A 19,300-nucleotide genomic window follows, 5' to 3' on the forward strand; every position below is an offset into this window, starting at 1 on the left:
AGTTTATCTAACCAGAGAAGTTACAAGCTTCCCCAACTGTAATAAACAGAAGAAACCAATAACCTGAAAGCTAAGAAGTCAGATATGCACTTAAGAAGTCAGAGCAGACAGGACTACTTAATCTACTGATCAGAAAGGCACCATTATATTGACAATGACAGTGTACTTGTATTTACATCATAACTAAATACATTCTTCTCAAATAACATGTTATGTTGAAGGATAAGGGCACTGTAGGGGAAAAAAAGTATGTAAGTGGTTCAATCTCAATAAATGTTATGTACCTTCTTCCTCACTCAAGTACACACAGCTACTGAGCAATGTCCTGGACCACTTTTGTAACACAGACATGAGCATTTCTGCTATCTGCTGACAAGACACACACAAAGGTTTTGAACACAGATTATCACTGCTAATAATTTCTGCCATCTTATCCATTTTTCCCCTTTCATTTTTATTAACTGTACACATTTTAAACCTATATGAAATAACATTGGTTTTAGAATCCATTATTCCTAAGGCAAGTAAAAGCATTGAGGAGGCTATTTGGGAATACTGACAATAGAGGCAATTAAAATATATTTCTAATAACTAACTTTTAGATAAACACAGCAACTTGACAGTCAGAATTCAAAAAACTGAACAATGTGATCCACAAAACAAAGCCAGTAATGTTTTTTCCCCCATAGTCATTAACAGATACGTTGAAAAGCAAATTCCAATTTGAGATTACTAAAAATGAAATCAATTTCAATCTGCAACTAATTTAAGAAATGAGTTAAAAATATTTTTAGAAATTGTTTAACGATTATGTATATTATATTCTTAAGAATAGCATTTCCTTTGTGTTGCCCCTGAATAATAGCTTCATCGGTTTTCAGTTACAGACGGCACAAAATACAACTGCAAGCATAAATACACCAAATTTCTAGCAAGATGTTGCACATTCACGTGATAGCTTTACTCAAAGAAATTTCCTAGGCCATAAGTAAAAACTCCTTGTGGGAAATAATTAATATGGACAATTCAGAAAACTTTACAAAAATATTTCTTTTTATTAAAAGCAGCAATTTCAAGCAGAACAATACACAGAATGTAAACATCACTAAGTCCAGCTCAAGCCTGCCGAACCTTCGAGAAAGTCTACACTAAATGCATCTACTGTACTAGCAAGTTAACAGACTATATTATAATTTGAAAATATATTTTCTACTATGAATCAAGAAAAAGTACTTTATCGTAATCTGTCCCAGCGCCAGATACTGGCATCATCACACACCGCTATAAGGATACTGCTATCCCTGCTAAAACTGGTCTGTCGGATGGCAGCAACACATTTAGGATGAGTAAGAGTCGTACACCTAGAAAGAAAAGAAAATTATTCAGCTGCAATGTTAAATCTTCCTACTACATACTGGAGCACTGTTTCAGCAATCCCTTATTGATGTGACCAAGGAGGAATTGAAGGCAACAGGATTATGGCCTTCCTGGTGTATTTTGTATTCTAAATGTGGACTTGGGAAAGCAGAGTTTCCTGTTCACCCACAGTTGTTTCTCATCCACCCAATTTTTAGTGAAGCAAGGATTGAAAGCTTATTGAATCACATTATTTAGGACTTCATAATCAGTGTATTTCCCAGAGTTAGGAATAAAATATCAAAATCAGGTGATAAAAGACTGCAGCACTTTCAGAAACTTCATACATTAATGTACTCATACACATGTATTTACATGGATTATGTAAATAAACATATAGAGATATGTACAACATATAGGGTATATAAAAATATAAGCATAAAATATTTATATATACAGTGTATATCCATTTTATATACAATGTTTTTTGGGAGTAGGTTTGTTTGGGGCCTTTTTTTGGGTTTAGAGGTTTCTTGCATTTGTATGTTTACATACATATGTATCTACATATATCTAAGAGATATGCTGTAAAATTGCCTGGTAACACAGATGAGGAACTGCAAAGCCATACTGTGCTCATAGCTCTCCTTTACACTCTCATTTTTCACTCTGGTCCTGTCGCCTATATCACCTTTGTCACGTGATACACCCACCTAGCACATCATCTTCTAATGGCTTTGCAAAATTTCCACCCAATTAGTTTGTAAGCTCTGTGAGAAATAAATTGTCTTTTACTGTATCTACACATGGTAGCCAGCACTCCAACTGGGGACTCTTGGCGTTACTATAATATAAATTATAAATCAGTGAGATATAATAAAATTAACCTTCAGGGGCTCACAATATTTATTTCCCTAGTAATCATAATGGAGATTAGGTAGTACTGTTAAAGAATTTCTCTAGTTATCAGGAAAGGAAAAAGAAAAGTACCCCAACTCCCTATCTTAGCAAAAACAAAGTACTCACTTAGCTTTATGCGGATCCTCTATTTCTAAATCCCAAACATAAAGTTTGCCAACCTGATTGCCCAGAGCAAGCATCTTAAAAAGAAAGCAGAGGATAGAGAAGTTTTAGAATACTCCATCAAAGAATAAAGTCAGGATTTTATAAAGGCTCTAGACCTGATAAATTGTGTGTAAATGTTTAAACATGAATGACTTAATGAGTTTGTTGAAAGAGTCAGAAAGGCTGTAGAATTGGCCTCCTTTCTTCCATTTTATCAATCTCTGCAGAGATGGGAGGAAGACATCAGTAAATATATTTTTGGTGGAAAACAAGTATTTATTTGCAGGAATTTTTTTGTACCAGGCAGAACCCACACTAAAAATCTGGAGCTCCTGCAGGTTCATATAAAGCCCCTTAGAGCAAACCATTCTGTTTCTCAAACATCACATGAACCAAGATTTTTCCTATGCCCATAAATATGGGAATCAATTAAAAGCTACACACCACCTTCAAATACAGCAAAGTCGAATCTGACACATACCTTTTGCCAGAAATCCATTGAAAATCTCATGTACCATATGTCACACTGGCTATAATCAAATCTCCCAAGAATGGTCACGTTTGACTCGCTGGGCTTGATTTTATCTATATCATCTTCCATCTTGCCAGGCTTCCAGCAAACAATGGCATTTTCACAAGACTGGAATGAAACAATGGCAAACATCACCGTAATTTATACTGCAGAATCAGTCTAAACATAAGCAAACATTTAATCTCACAGCTTCCCCAATGAGATTACAAAAAGTAGAACTGAAAATCTCATCTCTGTCCTTAGATCACAGCCATATCACCAACAATAATCACTGTCCATCACTGGCAACCTGATGCCCTCACAGCTTTACCAGGTACTGGGACTGCAGGAGCCCTCCCTCACCCGCCTCAGATGAAGTCAACCAGATGTGCTCAAGCACAGTTTCATAAGCAGCTTAAACTCATCTTGGTTTGAGGATTGTTTACCCAATGCCTTTGACTAAGAGGACTGTGCACTCACCAATTGCTGGCATCAAGGCAGTTGGACTGCCTAGTTAATATCTGCAAGCCAATGTTGCTAGTGGACACAACACATTAATCAAAATTACTCCACTATGGTAACTCTCATCTCACTCTTTAGAGACTGGATCCCTCATCAGTATCTATAGATTCCCTTTCTGTATGTTCTGTGCAGATTCTGGTTAGCCAGAAACTCTGTACTTTTAGCAGAGGTACAGCTGTAGTAAGAATTTTACTTTCTAAGTATAAGCTGCCTACCCACACATCCTGACAGCTGAGAAAATTCACAATACACTCCACAAAATCATTTGACACAAGACAGTAATTTAACCTATGACCCAAATGCTAATAAAACCTTTATTGTTAAGGATCCTCAGGACCAGCAAATAAATGTAATGTAGTTGAAAAAACTGCAGCATTACCTTGGAAAGAATTAGATCTCCCAGCCACCGTACACAGTCAACATAATTTCTATGTATGTCTCTTGTAGAAAAGTCAGGAAAGTGAATTTTCTGGGAAACAAAAGGCCTATGGAGAAAATTGCCAAGTGAGATTCAGAGAAACAAACACAGAAGCATAAGTCTCATTTTTAATAACCAGTTTTAACATATTTCGATCTTAAAAGAACAAGCCCAACCTTTTTAAGTTTTATAACAAAGTAGATTTTGTATGCAGGGTTTTTTTTCTTTTTAATAGTAATAGGAACAGTCCCTGTTTTCATCCTCATTCCTAATGAAATAACTAAGTTTCCCACATACAACACTGTGCAGAGACAGTGCTGAGCAAAACCACTCCTTCAGATGCTGAATACAACTCCTGTCACCAAATACTTCAAGAACTAATTAAAGCTCAGTCTTCCTGATGCTGCTTCTGCAACATCTAAACTGTTAAATAGAAATGAACACTTAAAAAAAAAAAAATCATCATTTTAAAAAAAGCACGCTAAAAAAGCATCATTTAATATTTGGTAACATTACCAAAAAAAGCGAGAGTATTTTCACAGCTAGTCTCATTGCTGAACATGTTCACTGTGTTTTAGACTCTTCAATTCTCTCAATGGTTTAACTGGAAGTTAAGATCAAAAAGTTGAAGAACTTCATAAAGGAGGATTTATCTATCATGTATCTAGTTGCTATGTTTACTTGGTAATTTACTCATATCTGAGGTCAAATCAGAGAATGATGAAAATTAAAGTTACTACTATGTAATCAGTTTTGTCCCCACCCCAAAGTCAAATAATACAGAATAATTAACTACTCAATATCAGATTATTTGACACATTTAATTACACAGATTTGATTTCCTTCTAGAAATTTTGAGATGAGATGAAGAAAAGATATTGACATCTTGAAATGCATGAAATACAAGCTTTAAGATAATAATTCTAGACATTTTCTAGTCAAGCAAATAAGAAATAATTAAGATACTTAAAAATAAAAATCTCGGGACTTTGAATCAGAATTCAACAGAATTCCAGTGAAGCAAACATCAATAAGACCCATAATCTAGTGAGATTCAGTACCCAGCACAACATCCAGGTCACTCACTATCCCCAAGAACTCCCAACTTGGAAAGGAATTAACCTGGACGGTTGATAGGAGTATTCATGTGTTGCAAAGACAGACAAGGAGATGAAGACTACGTACCTGTTGGTTTTATTTGGGTTGTACTCATAAGACTCTTTGATAGCATTAATCATTCTCTTGGAATTAATTCTCCAGAGTTTTAGAGAGTGATCCATCCCACAGGACATGATTTTTTCACCAAGAAGATCATAATCCTATGTATATAAAATAATTTTGAGCACTCCCATCCTAAGATGCATCGTATCAACTCAGATGTTATTCCATCGTTTCCATCAAAACAGCATTTTATGTGTAGAGAATGCAATAAAACTGCATATTTTAAATAGAAAAACACTAAGAATGTAATCCAGCTCACTGCAAAGCAGCACAGCATCTTAATAATTATATTTAGTCTCTCTCAAGAAAGTGAGACATATTCAACAGCACTGACAGACAGTGAATCTACAGCTGGTTCTCCTCCTTCAGTAAGTTCCCTAGGAGCAACTTTGGCAGAATTCCAGGGCTATGACATGGGTGAATAATACAGTGTCAGGTTTCCTACAGATGTACCCTTCACCTTTCACAACAGGTCACACAACAGGAATGGAAAGAGTTCTTAAGAACAGCATATTAAAACTTAACTATTCTAGCTGATATTTGCTGGGTACCAGTGTCTGTTCACAGCCACTGAAAAACAATTTAACTAAACTCAAATAACTTCTTTCCTTCACTACCATGTCTCTCAAGGTTTATTTGCTTATGCTGCTTTGACTTGATAAGACCTCAAGAACTTCAGAAGTGGGACCATCATGAAATGTTTTTACTCCTTCTAGCCCCACTGAGCCCTATTTTGCTCACTTCTAGGCTGCACCCTGAGAAAACCAGCTATTGAAACACACAGATCCTGTCTGTAAGAGGGGGCCACATCAATCAAACCACCTGACATTTAAAGTTGTCTATCCCCTTAAAACAGTATTTATGCACTTCCAGTTGGTTATTTTTAAGTAGCTGTAACATCAAAAACAGTGCACAAGAGGATATAAAGTTGCTTACTACCCTTTGTGTATCTACATGACTGCCCCACAGTCTTCCACTTACTGCACTTAACACCTCATCCCTGTGCCCTTCTACTCCTCCAAATATTGCAACCAGCGTGTCTGTCTGGATGTTCCACAGTCTCAATGCATGATCTATAAAGAACAAATAAAATTACATGCTGCTTTTTATATGGACATTTGAATAATATATTTCAGCTTAACCACTTTCAGTAACAGGTGTTTATGTAAACATCAAAAAAGCACTTAATTCTTCTTCTCGTTAGAAACAATAGAACTGCATTAACTAAAATTGCTATTATAACTAACTGTTAAAAGTAATTCTGTAAGTGAAAAAGTGTGCCCACCCTCTCCCCTAGGGACAGTTTCTAGCAAAAACATGCTCGGATCTTTAGATGATCCAAAAAGCAAAGAAAAGTCTGATCTCAGACAAATATGCTTTTCGTCAGTCTTAAAACCAATTTTATGTATCAAAAAATGTTAGAATTCCTTTCTGCCATTCTAACATCAACATTCAGAAAAGTTGTGATTTTCCATCTTTTAACCTTGAGATTTATTCTTTATGAACCACAGATAGTAGGGAAAGGAAAAACCGTTTCTATAAACAATATGTATTCCAAAGTCAATGAGACTAATCCACATGTTTAAAGAAAGTTTTACTAATTTCTAATGAAGAACCTCTAGTGTATCTCTCATTTGGAAATGGGAACCTCTAGTGTATTTCCTTTTGGATTCCACAAGTACGCTGCACTTAATTACAGCAACACACAAAATCCCAGAAGGGACACAGGTGGCCATGCAGTCCCAAATATTTTCCTCTTTTTTATTAATCTCTCAGCCAAGTAGTTCTAACATCTCAGCTATTCTCCTGCCTCATGTCTTCTCAGTGATAGTACCTGGTCCAGAGATTGTACATTAAAACTTGCAGTACTGTGGCTAATGTCAAAACAGCATTACAAAGAGAACCTAAAAAATACACAGAAACTGGATGTTTACAGGCCCACAGCACCAACTTGATAGATGCAAGCATCCCAATTCCTGTTCTCATGTAGCTTCATCAGTAAGTCCAAATATACTAAAGTCAAAAGTCTCTTTCAGTGAGTATTTCCAACTCAAGCATTCCTGAAGGCTAGCTCCTTGGGGCAGATCATGCCCTTACTTAACACACAGTCAAGATTAGGAAGTTGTGACTGTTAAAACTTTCGGCACAAGCCCGTAAGACACCATACCAAAAACTCCCTTCACTAATATGTTTTTTACACAAAGTCCAATTAAAGTTTCCAAGCAACAGACAATCAAAGTTTTTCCCAAAGAACATGATGGTGAATGCTGCCTGCAACATTAAGACGCCTCCACTAGATGGCAACGTGATTCAACAACTGAAAAATATTTAATTCAACTGTCTGAAAGCAAAGAGCAAACCCAAGGCTCCTGATTGTTCTCTCTCCTAATAAGTAGCACTATTCACAGTCTCTCTGCACCACAGGTGGAGTTATGGCTGTAGGCCATGGATTTAATAAGTATAAAATATATAGCCATGAAAAAGCATGATTTGCTCTCAACTTTCAAGGTGAACTTTTTCAGTGCCATTCATAAAAACAATTCATTAAGGTTTTCGGCCATATTCAAGACCAAACTCCAATCCAAAGTATCCTCATTTATACAAAAACAAAAGAGGTTTTTCCTCACCTTTGCTTACAGATAAAAGAAGATTTGGATCTCTTGGATGGAATTTCAGTTCATTGATTGCATTTCCATGGCCCACGTAGTGCTGGGATAGAATTCAGAGACCAAGTTACCATTTCCCCTCATGTTTACTTGTACTTAGAAGAAAAAAGTGTCATGCCTTACTGAAACACAAGCTGCATCTCAAAGTTCTGAACACTCACCTTTATGCACTGCATTGTAATAGGATTAATTATCCTAATAATACCCCTGGATCCTGCCACAGCCAGAAGAGGATGGCTTGTATTGCTATCATATGTCCACGCACAGGTATAGAAATTTTCATCTGCCTGCAATGCCTTAAGTTAAGGATCACAGAACAAACAGGAGATTTCTCTTTTTTAAACATTTTATTCTAAGCAAACTTGTTGCTATTTTATCCAGGTGCCCAGGAGTCTCTGCTGGACCCCATAAGAAAAAGACACATATTCAGTTATCCACCTGCAAATACCAGCAACATCACCTTTTCTGTAGATGTTAATTACCTCACTTCTGTTCCATAACATACAAGGACACCTTCTCTTTCATGGCATCCCATTTGATTGGGAATAATGAATCACGACTGAGTTCACAAGTTAATGACTTGTGTATTGCAAAGGATCAACACAAGTTATTAATGCTTCAGAGCATGAAACGCAGTTCTTAGGCTTTAAACACAGTTCCAGTTCACAGGGAAACTGAGACAACTGTTAAACAGGGAAACATACAAATAGTAGTGTTGGGAAGATTAAACTGATGGAGAACTAGTTTTCAAATACTTTAATACAGTCTGGTCAATGAGTCTGCATTTTTAACATTTTTTTAACAGGAGGGATTCTAGGATGTGGGAAAGAGGCAAGACTTGGACCTAACATAAAGAATGCACCACATGAGCAAAGTATGAAATCACAGACAAAACATTTGTATGCTTTTTCCTACAAAGCCTCTTGATTTTTCATAAAGAGGAAGAAAACACGTGGGTATTTAACTTAAAAGGATACATCAGCATCCACGTAAGACTGCAACAGACGGATTTCTCCTTGGGAATGACACTCATATAAAGTAACCTGGAGGCAAAAAACCAAAAATAAGTAAGTGGGAGAGACTGCTGCTTAGCTGTGACATATCAAAAGAAATCACATGCACCCATCTATTGACTGCCTGATCGGGAGAGGTAGAGTGCATCTACAGTTTAGATTTCATCATCTATTTGTCTCCAACAGGTGAAAATGGTTTGATAAAAGAATGCCCACAGCACTTCCGGTAAAGCACCATTCCAGGACTTGTCAGCTGTCCTTCCCAGATACTAAAGTCTATTATTTGAATTGTCTTAATAAGATAAACCCTTGTTGGAATTAATTACCATAGTCATCTCTAACATGACTTGGTCTTTTAATGACTCATTGAAATCTTGCTTCAACTTAGTTTAATACTTTTGGTGACTTGCCAGACAGAACAAACCTAGAAATGAAATACTTCTCATTTATTCACGACAGTTGCATAGAACACACTTCAGGAGTTATTTTCAAGACTGAAATGACATTGATCCTTATTCAGAGGAAGTCTATAAATTGACTCCACACAGGCCATCAATTTAGCTACTAAGCTGGCTGGTATCACTGCAGACAGTTCTCACCCCGTATATATGAGTATGTATGAGTACATGACCTTTAGAAAATAATAACATTTATGAAGAGCAATTTTATTGAGAAGGTACATTTATGCACCTCTCTTCCTTATCCCATATGCATATTACTGAAGGACTTTTTTCTTTACTACACAGGTTAATTATCAAATAGCTAATATATGACTTCGTAGAACAATCCAAAGGACACAACTCTCCCACATAACAGATGCTACACATCTTAGAAATACATCTGTTTATATTAAGTATTGTGTGCCCACACCAAACACAGGTAAAGGGATTGCTTGAAAACAGGAATGCATGCAGAACCACACAGAAGGGCGTATGGTGAAAAGCAGATTACTCACTCTGTTGCTGCCTACAGTGGCAAAAACAAGAGGATCACCTTCTTTACTGTGCCAGTTAAACTGGACGCCAAACAGAGGCTGGCCATGGTCCTCCTATAGGGGTAAAGTAAGATTAGAGATAAAAAACCCAACAAAACCCACAGGCATATTATTGCTGTGAAATTCAACAGTTCAATTAACAAGTTTCCCTCCTCAAACTAATGGATTCACAGCCAGTATAATTTTAGACAGTGAACAGTTAACAATCATAGTTTTGTAACATCACATTTTAACTTAGCTGTCGTAAATGGAGGTTAAAGGAATATTCTGACAAACACACCCCTCCCCTTTCTTTTTCCACCAAGCTTTTAAAAAGTAAAGGGGAAGAACTGTTCTCTCAGTTACGGCCAGAAGCTGGCAGAACTCCCAAGTTATAGCTGCAGCTCTACTATTTTGTTTTGCAATTTTCAACAAGGTAACTTCTGCATCTAAGGTCACACCTATATGCATTTTCTATCTTAATTACTTATACACAAGGATTTGCAACTTCCCAGGGAAGAATTACCAGGAGAGAGAAGAATTATATTGGTAAAAGGATGGAGAAGGGCCACATTTAACTATTACATTACAGTTAGGTCTTGTAACTTTGTCAAAGACACAAGCAACTCTCCCCGGCATGTCACAATACTGCTACAAAGTTCATGTCTACAAAGTGTTTTCAGATTGCCTTTACAAACAGTTACCACAGAAATGCCAAGTATTATTTTTACACAACTTACATCAGTTTGAGAGAAAAAAAAAAAGCAGATATGTTTATGAATTGTGATGAATATGGTGGTGCTTGCTAATAATTGATAACAGTATTTTGGCCTGTCCTGACAGGATGTTTTCAGCAAGAATAATGCTCATTGAAGTGCCTCCCCACAGGGGACTGTCTGGGACAGTGCAGGCAGGAAGGAAGTGTCTCATGATGGCTGTTAAGCAGCCTTCAAATGGCAGCGCTTCAGAGACAACCCGAGAAGCACTAGCCCTGGCAGCTCTGGCCTATCCAAAACCAAAGAATAAATTTGAGATGGGGGCGCAAGTAGGGAGTCTAACACTACTCAGAAAAAGAAAAGTAAAGGAAGTCTGGAAAAATTTTAAATAGTATTATTTACTGAGAAAGGCATTATCTGTTATTAACAAAAACATCTAGAAGAGCTAGAAATAGAAAGCAGAAAATCTTTCAGAGATGAAGGCCCTCCTGCAATTCTTAAGAGAGGTAACAACTTTCAAAGCTCAGCACAGATTAAAAAGAATTGTTCAAAGTTCAACTCAAAGTATTACTCATACAAAAGAACAAACTAATGGCTTTATGGGATGAGGGGCACGGGCTATTAGGAAAGAGTAAAGTAGCAAGGTTATTAGTAATCCCAGGACAGAAGGAAAAAGCAGGTATTCAGTATCTGTAAAGCAATACAGTTGAACTAGAAATGAAGAATGAGGAAAACTGTAAGCCATAAAACTGCATACACAAGGCCATGATTTTTGTGTGCAATACATTCATTAATTTTACTTTGTAGCAATAAATTTATTAATTTTACTTGGTAGCCTTGATTTTTGAGCGTATTTAAGTCTTGTTTGAAGAGAATGGCTGAGAGATCAAAGTCAGAATGCTTAATAAAGTTCTTCCACTGGTAATTACTAGGTTTCAAAATTCTGCTTGAAGGAGTTCATGCTGGTGAATAGTGAGAACTTCTAACATATCGCATGAAGTAACACAGGTAAAATGCATGGATTCCTACTGCTTTATTACAGATGCATATTAGCAGGTTTTGCATTTGTTTTTCTGGAATAACCTTGTTTTCTGTCATATGCCCTGTTTCTGATAAATTTAACAAAATACAAAAAGTGAAAAGCAGTATGTTTTTTGCCCTCAAGACAGGATATTTTTTCAGCATAAGTTGCAGTAAGTTTCTGATTTCCTAGGTAGGACCCAGACCAAGTTAATAAGTAGAGGTATATAACGGAGTGCTATACTCTTTCTATATTTTTATATTTGAGTACATACCTAAAGTATTTTGCAGGCTTTTTCAATGAAAACCTATTTCCCTGGAAAAAATTACTCTGCAAGACAAATGTGTTTAGTCCACTTACTTCACCCACACTACATTTCTCACACCAGGTGCTACAATCTCCAAGAGCCTGACCATACATATTGCAGTTTTGCTGGTGTTTGATGGATGAAGCAGCCAGGCAGAGGCTCTGGCAGGAAGATACCAGTGTATCTGCAGAAGGTCTACTCCTATTTAAATTCCCAACATCCTCACTGATCAGGAACAGCACATAGCTATTCTGAAAATACCTGTCTCTTCTAATTCTTGTCCCAAGCGCTAAACAATGAAGGAGGTTTTCCAAAACATCATATTTCTAAGTGCCGTGTACAATGGTTATGCTCAGATGCCAAGTATGTGACACAAATCTGACACTGGTTTGTACAGACAGAAGTGACCCAGATACCCGTCCAAAAGTAAAATTGTGAAATGCCATCTTGTCCCTGGTATGAATAAAGGGCACGAAACCCAAAGTACTCAGGTTCTTCATGCACTAGAGAAAGAAGGCAGAGGAGAAAACAGACCTATTGCTACAAAAGCAAATAAATAAAACAATCAGTGGTGAGTTCCAGCCTTATTCACTCAACACCAACCCAGGTTCAATCAAAAAGTAATACTAGACCTGTTTTTAGACACAAGTACTATGCCAACACAAAAAATAATCACCTGCATGAATGCCTTTTAATATACGTCACCCACACTGCCAGTGGGGAACCAACTGCCCACACATGCATTTCCAATACCCAGAAGGGGAAGTAAGCCATTATGGGCAGTGGGTTTAGTTACATTTAGTCTCCATTACACATCAAGAAGCTAGAATCCTGTGTGGCATTGGATACTGGTTCCCAGGTCAGGGGACAGCAAGCAGAAGCTGAGACAACACCAGGCTGCTTACAACTTTTAACACACACTGTAAGCAGAAGCAAAGGGTAGAGAAAATAATTGCATTGCTTTAAAGGGAGCACAACAAAGCAAAATATACATGGTTTTCTGACAAAAGATCTTTAAGCAAAACATATATGGATATATGAGGATGTGTTAGCTGTATACGCTCATTTATAAACCCTATTTCCATTCATCCCACAGAAAGCAAAGATTTTTCAGTACATCTTACAGTGACTTAGTACTCCAAAAAGAAAAAAGGCAGCTTTTTATTTCCTGTTGTTTTCCGAGTTGTATTTTCTCTCCTGATGCTTAAATTTCACCCAAAATAACTTCCAAAGTAGTGTTTGAAAAGTATATTTAGCAAGCACTGAGTTTTTCAGGCTGAGTCATAACCGTTTAACACTCAAAGCAGACAGTAATGGCCATATTTCTTTGTTTCCCCAAGGAAAGAAGTAAAAAGCAAAACAAGAGGGGAAAACCAAGAGTACAAAAGTGGAAAAACACACAACTTATACACCCCTAAAGAATATTCATTTCTATATTTTTACATCATGTTGACCCTTGATTAACTTCAATATCAGCACCTTACAGCATAGTTTAAAAACATAAACTAGGGGATATATGATGTGGTACTCAAAGAGTCACAAGCGTCTTTCTAAACCCACATACAACACTCAATCATTAGAGTTTTCTTCAGAGTATCTGCAAAATTAGTATGGAAGAACAGAAAAAGGCAAAGGAGAGGCTTCCTCAATCATGAAGTAGAAAACCAAATTTGGCTGCTACCTAGTCTTTGTCTTAACATGCACATCTCATATTATTAGCATTAATTTCAGATCAAAAAGAAATGGGGGGAAAAAAGCAAATAAAAATACCCCACGTAATTGAAAGGCTACATTTACTCCCTCACAGCTTGATTCCACTTGCACAGGAATCTGTTCACAGGCCCTGATTCAAATCCACGGAAATCAGGGATTGCGTAGTTTCATAGTTTGGTCTTTTGGGTCACTCTACGGTGGGGTCTGGATTGACACTGAGGTGAGGGAATGTTTTGCCTTCCCAGAAGACACTTGGAAAGTACTAACCCTTTTTGTCTGCAGACAGAAAACAAGTATGAGTAACAAAGCTCAGAACTTGTTAGAAGTTTGGGTGCCCAAAGGGCCGTGTCTGTGTCTGAAGTATGAGTTGAAGCCGCAAATAGCACCATCCGCGGGGGCGATTCATGCGAATCACAGGAACTGCTGCCTACCTTGGTGAAATGAAACAACTTCCCTTCCTCCTACACCCTCAAAGGACTGGAGGTAATTTTTATATTTCAAGAACACAGTAAGATCAATTTGTTTCCCAGATACTTTTGTCAGTGTAACTTTATATCACAGTTTCTCCAGTGGCAACGCTCATTTAGGTTTCCATGCTGCAAACCTTTTTTACGCCCTCGCACTCAGTACCCCAGTGTTTCAGTAAGGCAGCCTGAAGACAAAGCTCAGAAAGGGCCACATCAGCACAGCTCCACAGTTAAGCATGGGGGAATGACAAAACATTCTTAGAGCAAGTCTGCAGAAAATATCCACTACTGAGCCACACAGATCCTCGTGCCAAATAAATACAGACTGTAACATAACTCCCATCTTGCTCCAGACACAATCATTTTTTATTTAGAAATCTTCTAAAAATCAAATCCTAGGGCTTATTTACAGCTTTTGCTATATAAACATCCCACACGAGGCTGAGGAATGAGAAAAGAAGAACATCCTGGCAGCCTAAAATAGTCATGAATGAGAAAACTCATTCAGTCCACCATAGTCCGTCGCTAGTGCAGAAGGAAACAGCCCCATACAAAAACAGCAGAACAGGGAGTAAAGACCATGAATCCACATCTCTTAAAACCATCAGGTGTTATATGGGAAGATACATACTATCTAAATCAGGTGCTAACACATGATCCCAACACCCACAATAAATTAACCAAATTGCACCACATAGTAGTTATGATACTGCCAGAGGACGGAAAATACCTGATCTGGTGTGTGTTAGGTAAAAGCTACTCTAATATTGTTGGGTTGATTTGCTTGGGGTTTTTTTTTCAACATGTAGAAAAACCTGTGCAGGTTCTGTGCTTTGCATGGAGTTGTCACAGATTCTGGTTTAGTTCAATTTGTTCATCTAACTTCTTATATTTATCACTAGCATCCAGAACTTCAATGAAATACATAATTATAGCATAACTTCGCAAACTGTACAAAAATGGGGTTTAATTGCAGCACTACCTACTGTTTCCTATTTCTCTTTACCCCTTTTCTTCAAAACTTTGGGTATTCCAAGTAAGAAAGGTACTCGCTTCAAATTAGCAGGGAACATAATTGTTTAAAGATATTTAAAAGTATCTAGGTTGACACTGTCTCACGGCCAACACTAACACTGCTGCCAGCAAGTGGTGCCCAGCATTCCCTGAAGCCCACACATACCTACCTTTAGGCTATTTACACATTTGAAGGAATATTTGCACTTCTTTGACTTCCATTTTCCTTTCCCCCAGCTTTTTCTTCCTGGTGCATTAGGAGTGTTTGTCGGTGTATCAGGGCGTTCGGTGTTAGTACCGCTTTCAATACTAACGGCATCATCCTGAAAACATTCAAAATCATATAGAATGTCACAAAGACATCATTAACTGCTGTATAAATTCAACTAATCTTGCAGCACTTGGCCTTTTCACTTTTTCTTCTCATCCATAAGAAGAGATCTCCCAGGACTTGCTGTTATTTAGATTCATGTATTTAAATCTAATGCCAACATAATAGTATTCCTCTCTAGAAACAGAACATGAATCACACAAGGATTACTCCAAGAGGGAGAGATACGAACTGTGACCCAGTGATGTTTCTTCAGAATACTGGTTGCTGCTCTTAACAAAATGTCTAGAGATAAAGTAGCTGCTTCCCTTAGAGAACATCTCTGATCCAGATGAAGTGAGTACTTCTGAAGTACCGAAGAAGAGTTGTTTGTGTAAAAACATGAGGCTTGACCTTACCTAGAACCAAGCCATTCTGAGGCTTCTGTACACCCTCAGCAGCACCAGTCACAGCACAGCTCCGCAGTGGGTCAGCATCGACATCAGAAGACAAAGTCTCACCTCTCTCTCCTGCTCTTTCCCACAGATACCTACTTTTTTCCACTAAAAGCTAAATTCTGATCAGCTAACTAATCCAATTGGCCCTCCAACCATTAGCATAAGAATGGGGAAAACTGAAGAAAAGAGATACCCAAAACACCCCTTTTCCAGCCGTGCAGAGATTTTAAATCAGCTTTGGACAATCAGCAGAAACTACAACTTCATGTGTGGTCTTAACTGCAGTGCACTGTTTAAAAGGACATGTCCCTGCATCACCCGTCAGAGAGCACTTCACCTCTACCTGCATTGTACCTGCCAACCCTGTGCTTCCATGTGAGTATGTTCAGCTTGCTAAAAATCAACTTTTCCCATTCTTTCTGGCAAGACAGTCTGTTCACTTTCCATCAGAGTAGTGGGGGGAAAACAACTCATCCCAGGCCAAGCAATTTCTAGAGCTGAACTAAGGCAGACAGAGGCAGACAACAGCCTGTCACTGGAGGAGATTCAAGCTGCACTAGGAAGTCCACGAGGAATATGGAATGAGGTCAACTATAAACATTAATACACCAATTCCCACCAAGCATTTATTCTTTGTCCCAGTTTCATGTCTGTGTTATCAGAAGCCTGTAGAGGTGTACTAGTCTTTGTCTGCCCAACAACTCTGAAAAACAGGACATTCAGAGGAGAAAAAGGAGGAGAGATACCACACAAACCCATAAGTGTACTGCCCAAATCTGGAGTCATTTCCTTCACTTTGTACCCCTAAAAGAGCCAATCCTCCACTAATATGCATAACCAAGTTTAACAATTTTTACGTTTTCCTGTTTTTTCTCCTTTACCCTAAAAAATGTCAGAGTTTGCCCAATTCTCACCTCCCAACAGCACTTGCCAGAATTTTAATACTTGACAAGACTGAAGTTTTCTCTGGACTAGCCACATATTGTCAGCGAGAGAACACCAGGCAGCTAGTGTGGTGCTACTACACCAGGTATCTGCAACTACCACATAACCAACAAACCTGCACACGGGACACCTGTAGAGCAAAACACACCCCTTCTCCAAATCAACACTATTATGTCAATTTTAAACAGAATCCCCCATCTTGCAGAAGTAGTGGAGTCCAGTAACAAACTCTTGAAAAAGGAATCCCTTCACTGCTGAGGCAACCCACATCAGGGAATCATATATTCATAGAGTGGTTTGGGTTGGAATGGACTTTAAAGATCATCTAGTCTAACCCACTGCCATGGACAGGGACACCTTTCACTAGACCAGATTACCTAGGAGCCACATTCAGCCTTAAAACACCTCCAAGGATGGGGCATCCACAACTTTTCTGGGCAACCTGTTCCATGGTTACTGGTAGAACACAGCTGACAGCAAAGCAAGCCTGAATGTCTGTCACCAAATTACACTTCGATCCACAAACGCTGCTGAGCTATGAAAAAAAAACAAGAGCAGTGGTGTGGAACATCTCAAACCGGCCTGTCACCTCACAAACACCACTTCCAAAAGTTGCAGAGGATGTAGTCCACATCCCTCACTAGCTGGATAAGTGCAGAAAAAAACCTCCACGCTCTATAAAACGCACACACAAATAACCCCCTCCACACCAGTAACTACATAAAGTGACTGCTCGATACCTTAGATTAAGTTTACCTTTCAGGTATAAAGTTACTCTACATCAATCACATTACCTTTACTCCGAACACTAGAATTTCAACTAACTTAAGAGATTACAGACGCCATCCCTGCTGCCTTCTGCTGACGGTAGCTTACGAGCACCATCTCCTACTTCTCATTCGCCAAGAGGCTGCACACATAAACTTGTGCTGCATGTTACTCTACAACGTGACAGTGAAGACACACGATGCAAAACTGCAAGAAAGATGGAAAATTCTGCTGGATTGCAGGAGAAAAAAAAAAAAAAAGAGAGAAGTCTGACGTTTTGAAGCAGAGTTCGAGACAGAGCCCGCTCACAGTCTGGGCCTCAAATCCACCTTCACCCACGTGGAGGCAGAGCGAGCGTCTCTCCCCCAGACCCTCCTCGGTCTCTCCTACCGGGGCCTCCCTCCAGCGGCCCCGAGGGGCGGCCACCGAGCCGAGACGGGTGGGCTGAGACCCCTTCTCCCTCTCCCCCCTCACCCCTTCTCCCGTCCGGAATACGGCGATGTTCCCCCACGGCGGGGCCCGCCTAGGACGGGCGGCGGCGGCCCCCCCTCCCCTCAGCGCTCCCGCCCGCCCCCGGCGCGAGGCCCCGTGCCCGCCGCGCGCGCGCTCCCGCCACACCACCTCCCCCCACCCCTCCTGCCGCCTCCCCCTCGCCCGGCCTCACGTTCTCGTCTCCGGACAGATCCCCGGGATTACTGTTCTCGTCGCTGCTCAGCTTCTGCTTCTTCGCCGGCATCTCTCCCGCCGGTGCCGCCGCCGGGGCTTCTCCCCGCTCAGACATCTTCCCCGCCCCCCACCCACCGCCACGCAGCCGCAAAGCGCGGACGAGGAGGTTGGAACGGCTGTGCCGTAAAGCGGCCCCGCTGCCCCGGCCGGAGCCGCTGCGCCGGCGGAGGAGCGCCCTTCCCGCCGCTGGAAAAGCGCCTTTCCCGCCGCTGGAAAAACGCCCTTCCCGCCGCCTCGGGGGCTGAGCGGGCGGCGGGAGCCCCTCTCGCCTTGGGGGGCTCTGCCGAGAACTAGCCCGCGTGTTCACAGCACGGCAGCGTGGTGGCACTTGCTTAGCGCTGCCTGTAGCCCGAGCACGCGTGTGATGGAGAAACAAACAGCCCCTTTCGCCACGGGTGTTACTGACTCCTCTGTCCGTCTTTTCTTGTGCCCAAAGGGTCTGTTGGGGCCTTTTTGTGTTCTCTTACTCCTCGAAAGTCCTTCAGTCTGGAAATAAAGTTTCCGGATAAGAAAAACAGGCTCTTCTCTGCTTCCTACTCCTGTACTCCCTGGCAAGCTACTTCTGCAGCTATAAATTAAATAACTGCAGTTGCCAGTTTTTTATTTATTTACTTATTCACAAACCACAGGTCCCTGAGTCATAATTACTATGAAGAGCAAAAAAAAAAAAAAAAAAGCTTCTAACAAAGAGGAAAAGTAATGTGCCCACAGGCACAGCATCTTATCTGCTACTCTTGAAGAGGCAGAAACGAGTCTTTTCTCCCTGCGGGAGACATTCCAGTCTCAAAAAAGCTTTGAGGGAAGTGACAGAAGTGAACCGTGCCTAGTATATAAAATTTAATCTCGCATGAACTTCAGAGATAAAGAGGAAGAGATATACTTCAAATGGTGCGTGTATTACAGTGTTTTTAGCAATAAACAGTTTCTCTTCTGCAGAACTGTAGGCTCCAATGAAGCATTACACAACATATAGCAAAAGGTGGTAGTTTACAGGTAAACTACCTGCCTAGGTCTGTGCTGTAAGATCGAGGTTTTGATAGAAATGTTTGTGGGAAAATATACAGGCTTGTTTCTAAAATATGATAGGATGTTTTTTAGACTGATGTAATA

At 39.6% G+C, this 19,300-nt stretch overlaps 1 protein-coding gene across 2 annotated transcripts; it reads right to left on the bottom strand.

The window, feature by feature from the left end:
* Positions 1 to 1,031: 1,031 nt before the first annotated feature.
* Positions 1,032 to 18,268, bottom strand: EED (embryonic ectoderm development). 2 transcript variants are annotated; one of them, XM_032099038.1, is made up of 12 exons: positions 18,129 to 18,268; positions 15,154 to 15,306; positions 9,728 to 9,820; positions 8,737 to 8,802; positions 7,921 to 8,046; positions 7,721 to 7,802; positions 6,033 to 6,166; positions 5,058 to 5,191; positions 3,834 to 3,939; positions 2,903 to 3,061; positions 2,383 to 2,456; positions 1,032 to 1,361 (listed from the first exon to the last, which is right to left on the bottom strand). In XM_032099038.1, exons 1-12 carry the CDS (start codon positions 18,243 to 18,245, stop codon positions 1,235 to 1,237), a joined length of 1,371 nt encoding a protein of 456 aa, XP_031954929.1. In that variant the 5' UTR covers positions 18,246 to 18,268; the 3' UTR covers positions 1,032 to 1,234. The 2 variants fall into 2 exon arrangements, with proteins under 2 accessions (XP_031954929.1, XP_031954930.1); XM_032099039.1 differs by having other exon boundaries at positions 1,033 to 1,361; positions 6,075 to 6,166; positions 18,129 to 18,265.
* Between the last annotated feature and the right edge of the window lie 1,032 nt (positions 18,269 to 19,300).

The sequence above is a fragment of the Corvus moneduloides genome, chromosome 2, assembly GCF_009650955.1.
Source record: "Corvus moneduloides isolate bCorMon1 chromosome 2, bCorMon1.pri, whole genome shotgun sequence".
NCBI lineage: Eukaryota > Metazoa > Chordata > Aves > Passeriformes > Corvidae > Corvus > Corvus moneduloides.

Bases quoted from the DNA above. Each gene is read 5' to 3' on its own strand.
- EED (XM_032099038.1), bottom strand. From the start codon at position 18,245: ATGTCTGAGCGGGGAGAAGCCCCGGCGGCGGCACCGGCGGGAGAGATG. The intron at 15,307-18,128 runs GTGAGGCCGGGC...GAATGTTTTCAG, and splicing joins ATCTGTCCGGAGACGAGAAC to GATGATGCCGTTAGTATTGA. The intron at 2,457-2,902 runs GTATGTGTCAGA...TTTCTTTTTAAG, and splicing joins CAATGGATTTCTGGCAAAAG to ATGCTTGCTCTGGGCAATCA.